The sequence below is a fragment of the Urocitellus parryii genome, chromosome 3 (assembly GCF_045843805.1).
Source record: "Urocitellus parryii isolate mUroPar1 chromosome 3, mUroPar1.hap1, whole genome shotgun sequence".
Classification (NCBI taxonomy): Eukaryota; Metazoa; Chordata; class Mammalia; order Rodentia; family Sciuridae; genus Urocitellus; species Urocitellus parryii.
The window spans coordinates 118,231,990-118,243,929 of NC_135533.1; the positions used below are offsets into that span (position 1 = coordinate 118,231,990).

Sequence of the window (11,940 nt, forward strand, 5' to 3'; positions counted from 1 at the left end):
GGTGGAATTGAGGTTAACAAACCAGGCTGATTTTCCCCCTAGTGAATATCTTATGAAAATGTGAAAGGTAGTAATTAATCACCCACCCCCTCCATAAAGATGGGGTTCATGTGAGAGCTGGGAAGAGGACCAGCACAGCAAGGGGAAAATTCCTGGGTTTCTTTTAGCTCTTAGAAGGCTTACAGCCCTTCAAGCTTTTCAGACCATTTTTGGACAGAAATTGATGTCCAAATAGTGAAAATAAGGTAGAGCTGGAACATTCTGAATAATTGATCTTGACATATGATATGATTTATTATTTGGTATTTTCGTTAGCAATGCTGGGGATTGAATGATGGGCCTCAGGCCAGCTAGGCAAGTGTTCTATAACTGGGCTATGTCCCCAACCCTTAAAATTTTTTACTTTGAGATAAGGTTTTCCTAAATTGCCCAGGTTGACCTCAAACTTGCAATCCTCCTGAGTAACTTGGACTACAGGCATGCCCCACCATGCTGGGCTTGTGCTGCAATTTGAACATATCCTCTGAAAAGCATGTGCTGGAAGCTTAATCCCCAGTGCAACAGTATTGTGAGGTGGGTCCTAAGGGGATTAAAGACAGTTATAAAAGGACTGGAGGACACTGTCTTGAGCCCGTTTTGTTTTGTTTTGTTTTGTTTTTTTCTCTTTCATTTTCTGCTATGGTATGACAAGAGGTCAAGTAGATGCCTGCTGATGCCGGGCCCTTGGGCTTCCTAGCCTTCAGAATTATGGGGTAAATAAGTTTCTTTTCTATATAAATTTCCTAAGGCATTCTGATATAGCAGCATGAAATGGCTAAGAAATGGCATAAATGATACTTTGATTCTCTCACAGAGCTTTTCTTCTCATCAAACTTCTTCACCTCCCATTCATTCCTAACAGCCTAGTATAATCAGGCTCTGCCCCACTTTTCCACTGAGACAGCTCCCCATGGCCACCAGAGGCCTCCTTTTTGTCAAATCCAAAGATACTTCACAGTGCTTATCTCTCTGCCCTCTTGTCTGTGATAAGGCAACTGTCTATCCCTCCTTGTCTAGCTCTTCTGTTAGTCTTTATGACCCTGAACTCCTCTTGGCTCCTTTTTGCTTCTCTGGCTGCTCTTCTTTTGTCTTCTGTATAGACTTATCTTCTAGCCTATCCCAAAGTGATGATATTCCTCGGGGTTCTGTTCCAGGCCCTGTTTGCTTCATCCTGGGTATACTTGCTTACTCTTGAGGGGAAGTGATCCTTTACCATGTTTCCAGGATCACGTGAGTTACTTTGCAGAGATGGAGATTTGTTTTTTCTTTTCAAGACATCCCTGTTAAGATAGTTACAATTTCCATTTCCACTTTCTAGATGAGGAAACTGGTTCTATGGCTTCAACAAAGTCATACAGCTGGGAATTGGCAGAGCCAGGACTCAAACTCTGGTTCTTCAGAGTTCCAAGCCTGATGACCATCATGCTGCTCCATGATATGAGAAGGTTTCAAGTTATGGTTCCCCTTTCAGAGTCATTCTGATTGTAAAATTCCCCCATCTTCCTTGCCCTAGGAAGAGACCTGTCAACTCTTCAAAGCCTTATGAAGTCAGACTAGGATGCTATAAGTAGTCCCATCAATAAATATAACTTTTCCCCCCTCCCATACTGAGTATTGAACCCAGGGGATCTTTACTACTGAGTTACATCCTTCAGCTCTTTTTATTTTTTTGAGACAGGGTCTTGCTAAGTTGCTTAAGGCCTCACTAAGTTGCTGAGGCTGACATCAAACTGCAGTCCTCCTGCTTCAGCCTCCTGAGTCACTGGGATGACAAGCATGCATCACAACATGAGCTTGGAACAACTCCAAGAGAGCCCCTGAGTAAGATGAAGAGGGGGGCTGATGATTAACATCAAAATATGCAAGAACCAGGTCTGTGTCTTCACCTGGTATAGGGTCTCAGGGAACCAAGCAAAAACCCACCTGGCTTCATGAGGATGTGTGTATTATGATGGGGGAAAAGAACATGATTCTAGACTTGGGTTCAAATTCTGATCTGCCAGTTTACCAGCTAAGTACCTTTGGACAAGTCACTTGTAAAACAGGTCTAACCACACCTGTTTCTTAGTGTTGCTGTAAGGATCAGCATATGCATGTATGTTAGTATCTGCATAGTGCTGGAATAGGAAAAGCACCATCCCTCACACCTGTATAATAATTCCTTGCTGCATTTCATCCTCACCCAGTGTGAATGACTGCTCCTCATGTAGGACTAAATTTCCAAAGCATTGTCAAAATCCTCCACTGTAGTTCAATGAAGAGGTGACCTAGAAAAGGTATGTCCTTTTTTTTTTTTTTCCTTCCTCTTAGATACTCTGAGCTGCTTGAGAATCTGGACACCAAGGGACATGTTACAAAGAAGACCTGGTATTGTTCCAGAGAGATGGCATTCGCACTGTTGGCATGGTTACCATCTTGAGCTGGAGGGGCTGCTGCACACAAATTAGTGTCACCCAGAAAAGATTTTAAATTCTGTTCCTCAAAGTAGGGCTGCCTGTTACTAAGGTGACTTTACTGATTCCCCAGCCAGTGATAACACCATCAACAATAGCATCAAGAGCAGCTCTTGTTTATTAATCATTTACTCTCTTCCTGAGTTTACCCCCAGAAATTATCTCATCAAATCCCCACTTGGAGGGAGATTCTTACCTCCAATGTATGGATGAAGAAATTGAGAGCTATAAGAAGGGTATTGAACCTCCCTCCCTCACATCTATTTTCTGCCATTTGCTTTGACCCCGGTGTTCTTTTGCTGATACCAAATCCTTCTCCCTGTGTCTAAGATTGGCCTAAGCACATGGAATTTAGGATCATCCAGGTCCTCCTGTCACTCTTTCAAAGCCTGCCATGGAAGACCACCCCCACCCAAGGCAGCTTTTGGCATTAAGAAGTGAGAAAATGTCCTGGTAGTTGCAATCTGTGAGCTGGTTCTTTGAGCCCGTGGAGCTCAGAGCCCCATTACAACCTCCACCTCCTTCAGGCTCCTTCAGAGGAACTCAGTTCTGGGGAGAAGGCAAAGCTGTCACCAATGGAATTTCCGCTATAATGAAGGAAAAAAGGCTTTTGCTTCAGTTTTGCAAATGGTAGGCAATTGTGTTTCTTAGCAAGAATTTTCTAGATCTACCTAGATAATTGCCTCCAGCTTCTGCATGGTGGGAGGAGGAATCTTGGTCTAGGACAGCTAAAGTACAGGGCCTGAGAATGCTGCTACTTTGCCTCTGAACCTTGGGGTTCTTACTGTGAGATGGGAGGCTGTGTTGGTGAATGGCTAAGTTGTTTTTAAATTTCAAAATAGCATTTTTATTATATAAAAAATTAAAAATCCAGCAAACTCAGAAATACGAACATATTTTCCTGGGCTTTCACATTTGTTGACTTTTATTTGCAGTTTCTTTTTCAATACAATTTATAACCTCATCCCCATTTCCAGTCTTGATTGTACAACTTCTAAGTGGCAGAGAGTTATTTAAAAAAAAGCAAAGCTGTGAAACTAAGTTGCCCGCAACAGGTTCTGTGAGGGTAGAGGAAGTGTCTGAGAAATAAAATAGAGAAAGATAATGTAATTGGGAAATTTTAGCTATAGTTCTTTCAGTCATTTTTGTCTTTTGCTCTATGTTTAAGGATGCATGTGAACTTGATGTAATTGAAATTTCCCTTTTTGTTAATAAGGGCTTCTCTATACAGGTCATTCACTTTCTCATCAGTAAAAATATTGCCATGGGGCTGGGGTTATGACTCAGTGGTAGAGTGCTCGCCTCGAATGTGTGGGGCCCTGGGTTCAATCCTCAGTACCACATGTAAATAAATAAAATAAAGATATTGTATGGAAAAAAAAACACAGAATCATTGTTTAAAAAAAAAAAAAGATCACCCATGGTGATCCGCAACTCTCTCAGGTAATCCTCCTGAATGGTGCCTGTGGATTCTTCATCAAACCACGCAAAATCATTACTGATGACATCTTTGGGATCTGTGCCATCTAACTTCTCACCAAACATGATAAGGAACATGGTAAAACTTATGGGTCCTGGAGCCTCATTCATCATGGCATCAATGTACACATCAGTAGCATTCTTCTCTAGTGTGGCAAGTATATCATACAAATCTTCCTTGTTGATGAACCATCTCTGTTCTGGCCAAACAAGTTGAAGGCCTCTTTGAACTCCTGTATTTGTGACTTGTCAAATATAGCAAACACATTGGATGTTGCATGCTGTGGGTACTTCTTGGTGTTCTTAGTCTTTGACTTTTTGCTTGATATGAGAGCTGTTTAGTTCTGGCACCAGATTCGGGCTGCCCTGCACAAGCATGGGTCTGTGCACTAAGTTACTTCTTATTTCCACTCTGAAGATCTACTATGTTTCATTGTTGGAAGATCAGCATACAATAACATGCCCACTCACGAGGTAAAACAGGGATGCTTCAAAAGACATGTGTGGTTCAATGATAGAGTGTTTGCCTTGCATGTATAAGGCTTTGGGTTTAGTTTTAAGTAAACATACATATACACACTCACATACACACACACAGACAAGTTATGGGACCATATCAATGAAGTGAAGAAGAAAATGAATTCCTCCTAATCTATAGCAGAATGCATTTTGCCTGTATTTTTCCACGTGTTTAAGGCAAGGTAGTATTATTCCCATTTTACAGGTGAAGAAACTGAGATCTAGGGAAGCTAAGTGTCTTGCTTAACTGAAGCACAGAGAACAATGAACAGAAAGCTGGTTCTAGACCCATCCTGTCTTGTCTTTACCATTCTTTCGCTGTTGCCCCAGCCTTCTGAGAGTCTCAGAACATTCTTTTGATTGTTGAGCTGTGATCATAATTGTCACCAACTGCTGCTTAAACTACACCCTGAGAAGTAAAGGAGAGGGTCACTGAGTTTTTACCAGTTCTCTGCCAGGCAATTGTGCTAAAAAAAAAAAAAAATCTTTTCCTCCCCAGGATGTTAGTAGGAGGCAGACAGATTGTTGCAGCCTTCTGGCTTCTTCCAGACCGGCAGAAGGCTGGCCCAACTCAGGAAACAGAGATGTGGGAGGAGCAATGCCAATAAGAGGGTTGACTTCAAGGGATTGGTCTCTGCAGACAAAACATTGAGCTGCCCCTTCGGTTGAGGGTAGGATCCTTCCTCAGTAAAAGACATCAGCTCCTCCACCTGGCCCTTTATAACATGACGCTAGCCCAGACGTTTAAACTCATCACTCACTTCTTGATCATCCTGGCCCCACCAGGTTCCCAGATTTCCTGCCAGTTTCCACCAACTAAGGTGTCTTTTCCCATCCCCTCTAACTCTTTCTTGTTTTTTTGTGTCCTTTGATATCAGCTGAAATCTTATCTTTTCACAAGAGCCTGCCCAATTTCTTCAAAAAGAAGTATTCTTGCCTACACCACCGTGGCATCAGCCATCTGCATAGTGTGACATCGGTAGAATTGATATTTCCTGGTCAATTTGTAGGCAAAAATCAACATGCTATATTATTTTATGTAGTATATGATCTAATTTAATCATTATGACAACTATTTCTCTTGAAATCATTAATTAGATGGAGAAATTGAAGCTTAGGTGGGCATCCGCTTACCCAAGGGTCTTCAGGAAGTGGAGGAAGAGCTGGGATTTGAATTCAGGTCTTTCTGACTATACAGTTCATGCTTTTTGTCACTTAAACTGTCTGCTTTCCACTTCCTTAGGAAGTTACCAATTCCCTAGTAGAATGGAAGCACCTGAGGACAGAACCTATATTTTCACCCTGAGATGACTGGCTGAGATTCCTGAACTCAGGCACCTTTCCCTAAATGCAGCATTGAATCCAATTATACCTTCTGCATATTACACAGGTCCCACCACTAGAGTCCTCTTTTTTTTTCTTTAGAATATCTTTATTTTATTTATTTATTTTTGTGTGGTGCTGAGGATTGAACCTAGGGCCTCACATGTGCTAGGTAAGGGCTCTACCGCTGAGCCACAACCCCACCTCCCACTAGAGCCCTCTTTATGAACGGCCAAGATACTTCTTCCAAGGAAAGGGAACACCTTAATTTTGCTGACAGCTAACTGATTAACTGACAGTTGGGTGGAAGATAAAAGGGAGAGAAAAGAGAGAAGAAGGCAAGACTGCAGAAACTTGGAAGGAGCTGAAAGGAGGAAGGGCTCCCAGATTGAATTTGGCCAGTTTGCAACTACTCACTCAGACTCAGCCTCCAAGCCTAGTTCTTCACAGTAGCTGGGGAAACCTGAGCATGTGCCTCTCTTAAGTTTCTTTTTGCATAAAATGGGGATATGGTGGCAGTTCTCTTCTTACTATACTCTCTGGGCTGTAACCAGAAGAAATGAGGCAGTGACTGAGGGAATAAGGGAGTGCTGCCTACAAGACTCTGTGACAGTGCTATTAACTCCTTTAAATGGAGACAGTTGGAGGATCAGCTCAACCTGAAATGTCCTTCCCACAAGATCTGTGAACCCAAAGGCCTGGAGGCAACAGGGAACTCACAGAATCAAGAGAGCCACAAAAGGATCTTGAAGACAATTTGGCATGTCTTGCTCCAAGAGGCAGCATGGTGTGGTTGACTGATGGATACTTCTGCCAGCAGTTGTGCCTGGCTCCATATCTTGTCCCCCCACTTGCCAACTGTGAAGCCATGTTCATATCACTTTTTGCTCCTCTCAGACTGTTTCCTTATCTTTAATATGGAATAAAAAGTGGGTCCCTTGCCATAGCACTGTTGGGAGAATCAGAAACTCAGACAATAACAGCTTGTCATTCAGCTGGCCCTGTGGGGTACTGAGGCTCAGAAAGGGGAAGTAATTCACCCATGGTCACAGAACAGGTTAGCAGCAAAACCAAGGCTGTGTCCAGACCTCCCAAAGACCAGACATAGGCTTATTCTCATACAGGAAAACAGATAATCTTCCCTCAAAAAAGGCTGAGGCTGCCTTTGAACTCATACTGGGATCATAGCTGGGATTCACTGTTAACCGAGCTGAAACACTGCTTGGGTTTCCTGTGGCTAGAGTGTGGCTAAAAGTGCAAATCAGAGCCTGAAGTCAGGTATCCAGTTTACCATCTGATCCACAATATGACCTAAGCATCTCAGCTCACCTCTGCGAGCCTCAGTTTTTCTGCCCCCCAAATGGCGGTAAGAATTCCTGGGAGGACAAAGGAATCATATAAAGCTATTTTCATAAAGCTACCCCTGAGCGCTCTCTGTGCACTCCACTGTGTGTGCGGATTCATTAACCCTAGTAATGGCTTCATTTACTCCCCACAGCAGCCCTATAAGGTAAGAACCCAATTTGCAGATAAATTCCTAAGAAGTGATAGAACCAGGCTCTGAGCTCTGATTCTATGTCTTCTGCCTGAAACACATTCCTTCTTTTTTGCCTTCCTAACTCAGGCTCCTTCTCTTGACTTCCTCTGGAAGTATCCTTGGTCTCAGGCTGGGGTAGGCATCTGCTGACGTTCGGTGCAGGGTTTCTTTCTTCTTCACCAGAAGGGCAGCTCTGTGACATAAAAACCTTGTCACCCTCACAGCTGCATCCCCAGAGCCTAGCACTGTACTTGGCATACAGCAGGTGCTCAGTGAATCCTTGCCAAGTAACTGAATGCACCGTGCCAGCATCACGATGCCACCCCAGGCCTGGGGAGAGCCAGGGAGATCAGAGAAAAGCTTTTGGATTCCCGCCACACCTTACATTAACAGCATCTTCTCCAAATGCCGACAGCCAGCCTCCTGGGACTTCACTGGAGCCAGCTGAATTCCGGTCACTGCTTCACCTTGGGAAGGCAGCCACAGCCCTCACCAAGCAATAATTGACATCACAGCAGTGCCAAGGAGCTTCCCTGTTAATATTTAATGTGGTCTTCATTGCGGCAGAGCTGCAGGCAAGAAGTTGAAGGGGCTATGTCAAGTCTACATGAGGTTGTGGGGAGGACACAGATGGGAAAAGGCTTCATAAACCATAAAGCCCACGGCAGGATGAACATTATGCCAGCCCATTTTAGCCGCTGGCTTAACTCAGAAAGAACCAGGGCAGCATGTGCCTGCAGTGGGACAAGAAGGCTGCTGACAGAGCCCAAGCCCTAAATAAATGAGGGATTAGGGGCTCCAGGGGATATTTCCTGGAGACAGTGGGAGGACAGAGTACTGACGCCAGCCAGCCTGACCTGGAATCAACTCCAGGTTTGCCCTGCACAGCTGTGTGACTGGGGGAATAACCCGGTCACTGAGCCTCAGTCCTCTTATCTGTGAAATGGAGTTAATATCTTCCTTGCAGGGCTACTGTGAGGATTAACTAAGACAGAAAATGTAGAGGACTTGCTTAGCGCATAGTAGGCCCTCCACAAATACTGAGTCCTTTCTCCCAAACAAGGCATGGAACCTGAGGTTGGAGCAAGATGTAGTAGGGTTTTTTTTTTTTTTTTTTTTTTTGTAGTACTGGGGATGGAACCCAGGGCCTGGTACATGCCAGGTGCTCTACCACTGAGCTACATGCCTAGCCGAGTGGGACTCTTTACACATTCCTTGGCCAGAGAAATGGCTAAGAAGGACTTGGAGTCAGATGTCCCAGATTTGAACTTTTCACCATAGTAGGCCTGCACCAGGAGAGATATCAGGGTGAAGATGGGCAGAGAGCTCCAGGATGGCAGAAGCAGAAGAATCTTGAGAGAGACCATCTCTCTGATTGATCCCTTCATTTAAATGATAAGGATTCTAAGGGTCCTGGATAGAACAGAACAGGCCAAAGACTCACACAGCAGAGCTGGGGCCTGACCTGGTCAACAGTCCCCCCAGATTTCAGCAGCTGATGGGTTTACCAAGGCCATCTGCCTGAAGGGAAAGGCAGATGGATTGGCAGATGTGATAAAATGCCCCATTTTCTGATGGGGATCTTTGCAACTCCTCTGGCCTGGTCAATAGCAGGTAGTTTATCCCCCATCCACTTCTGGTCTCCTTTCAGTCTATTTTTCCACAAATCCTGGGAGCTTCTCAAAATCCTAATCATTTCATTTAACCTGATTAAAACCCTTCTATGATGGCACATTAAGGACTGCCACAGAAAATACAGGAGGCCCAGTTAAAACAATTTCCAATAGATAACGAATGATGTTTTAGTATAGGAATGTCCCAGATATAGCATGCACATACTTATACTAAAAAAAGATTTGTTGTGCATCTGAAATTCAAATTGAACAGGATAACCTGTATTTTTATTTGGTAAATCCAGCAATCTTGTGTACATTGTTCTCAGGGAAAAGGTTAGAGTTTCTAGTTGGCCCATAAGGCCCATTTTAGCTCTAAGCTCATCTCTCCCTTCTTGTCCACATGGACTCTGCTTCAGATAAAAGTCTTTACCTTTATTTGAGATTCCCAGGTTATGTTCCCCTGTGGGATTTTTTTCTTTTTTTTTTTTTTGCGGTGACATTGGGGATTAAACCCAGGGCACTCTACCAGCAAGCTATATCCCAAGCCCCCTTTTATTTTTCATTTTGAGATAGCATCTTTGCTGAGGCTGGCCTTGAACTTGCAATCCTCTTGCCTCAGCCTTCTGAGTCACTGGGATTACAGGTGTGTGCCACCATACCTGGGTCCCAGTTCTCTTCTGAGATGTACCTGACATGTCTCATTTACCATGCAGGGCAGTGAGCAGTCTTTTCATCCCATACTCAGCAAGATCAGCAACTCTGACTCTCCTGCTGTGCTGAGAACTGTTTGTTCCTGCCAGATGATGTTCAAAAAATGCTGGTGAGTTTGTAGTATGCCAAACCAAATTCTTATGTTTGATTCTCTTCCCACCCAGTGGCCAATAACAAAAATCCTAAACCCATCCTGAAAGTATTCTCTTTGCCTTTAGAGGAAACAGGGAGGCATCCTTGGTTCCAATTTTACAGAGTAGGAAACTGAGAAACTAGAGGAATTCAATGTTCAGGGCTTGTCTCAGGACCTTTTTACCTGCTAGTCCTCTGCCTAGAACACACTTCCTAAATATCTTCATGTGGATGATATGACAGATTAAAGAGGGCTACAAATATCTTAGTGACCTCTCTCTCCATCAAGAGGACAAGTTTCTTTCTCCATGCCTGATTCCAGGCTGGCCTGTGACTTGATTAGACAATAGAATGTGGTAGAAATGACCCTTTTTGAGTCTGGGATCCTGACCCTTAATAGGTTTTGAGAGCTTCTGCCTTTACCCTCTTAGATGCTGCTCTTAGATTCCCCCATAAGGCAGCAAGTCTAGCCAACTGAAGGATGAAGGGCCATGTGACAGACAGATAACAGTCAGCACCAACTACAAAATGAGTGAGACCTTCTTGCATCTTCCAGCTCTACTATGTCTCCAGCTGAATGCAGCTGCATGTGTGACCAGGAAGTGGACAGTGAAACCACCCAGGCCAACCACAGATGTATGAGCCATGAGCAACAGTTCTTGTAAGCCAGTAAGTTTAGGCTCTGTTTTATTATATTATAGGCATTCTTAAAATTTTATTATAGGGTTATAGCCTCCTTATTACATGCAATTGCCTCCTCACTCAGGAATCTGCTCTGACATCACCTCCTCAGAGAAGATTCTTCTGACCATCCTGGCTAATCTAGTACCTTCTATTCCAATTAATTCCCCCAACTCTTTCATCCTGTTCAAGGCTTTTATAACAATCTGAAATTGTGACTGATTCACTTAGGGACTTGTTAGCCATCTCCTCTACTAGGATGCAGTTTTCATGAGAGCAGTGGCCATATGGTTTGTCCCCTTCCATCTCCTTAATGCCTTGGTGACTGGTGCAGGGAAGACAGCTTGAATTGCTTTTGGTTGAAAAGTTGTATTCCTGTCCCTTGCTGGTGGTGCTTAAGGGAGTACAGTGGCGGGTGTGAGCTCTCACCTGATCATGTCCTCCAAAACCAATGCCCTTAGGAGGACATGAGGGCAGGCCAGGTGGCTGGGGTCTGTTTCAAGGGAAAGAGCTTCAGGGAGCCCAAGTTGAGCAGGAAAAAAGAAAAAGAAAAAGAAACTGCTAAAATGTTTGTTTTCAGGAGAGGCTCAAATTCAGAGCAAGGAAATTACTGGTGATTCTCTTCCCCCACTTCAGCTGTGACCAGTCACAGCCTCTTGCAATATCACAAAGCTGAGAAATTGGGAGATGGGAGACACTGTTGGGCATGCTGAGTCACTCTCTGGGAACCAACTATTTTCAAGTCCCTAAGACAAAGCTAGTCCTCAGTCTGCTTTTTCCAGCACCAAGAAATTGATCCAGGCACAGCCTCAACTGAAGAAAAATGCACATCCAAGCAGAAAAGATCCACTCTGAGATGCCTCTTAGAACTTCCCATTCTCTGCATTCTGTGGGAGCAGAGAAAGCATGACTGAGGTTCAAGCCAGGCTACAGTGAAGTTGGGTGACTTGTATTGAAATTCTGGCTGCACTACTGGGTGACCTTGGGCATGCTGCTTAATCTTCCTGAGCACCAGTTTCTGTATCTATAAATAATAGATAATGAAAACCTAATGCCTATATTAACATCTAAGAGAATTCAGTGAGATCAGGTATGCTCAGCACATTTTTGAGCACATAGAAACAGTTAAATTGATTGTAGTTAAGTTTATGAATATTTCTTTCTCTGTTTGTTGGTGAATAGGGGATGGGAAGAGAGCAGGGTTTGCAGTTATCACAAATCTTTCCTGGGAATTAGGGCCACATTTAGGACTTGACCATCAGGGACTAGGGGTATACAAGTGCCTAATTATTTTGTTTGTTTATTTGTTTTTATTGTGTTGCTGGAATTCAAAACCAGGGCCCCACCTATGTCAGGCAAGTACTCTACCGCTGAGCTATATACCTAGTTCAAAAGTGCCTACTTCAAATTGGCTTTTCTAGCAGATAAGTCAATAGTTATCTTATATACT

The 11,940-nt window shown here is 43.7% G+C and overlaps 1 protein-coding gene across 1 annotated transcript; it reads right to left on the reverse strand.

The window, feature by feature from the left end:
- Positions 1 to 3,627: 3,627 nt before the first annotated feature.
- LOC113176757 (myosin regulatory light chain 12B-like) lies at positions 3,628 to 4,085 on the reverse strand. The gene is made up of 2 exons (XM_026381290.2): positions 3,905 to 4,085; positions 3,628 to 3,749 (listed from the first exon to the last, which is right to left on the reverse strand). Exons 1-2 carry the CDS (start codon positions 4,083 to 4,085, stop codon positions 3,628 to 3,630), a joined length of 303 nt encoding a protein of 100 aa, XP_026237075.2.
- Positions 4,086 to 11,940: the final 7,855 nt, after the last annotated feature.

Coding starts and splice junctions, on each gene's coding strand:
- LOC113176757 (XM_026381290.2), bottom strand. CDS start 4,085: ATGATGAATGAGGCTCCAGGACCCATAAGTTTTACCATGTTCCTTATC. Junction 3,750..3,904: donor GCGGATCACCATGGGTGATC/TTTTTTTTTTTT, acceptor CCCATGGCAATA/TTTTTACTGATGAGAAAGTG.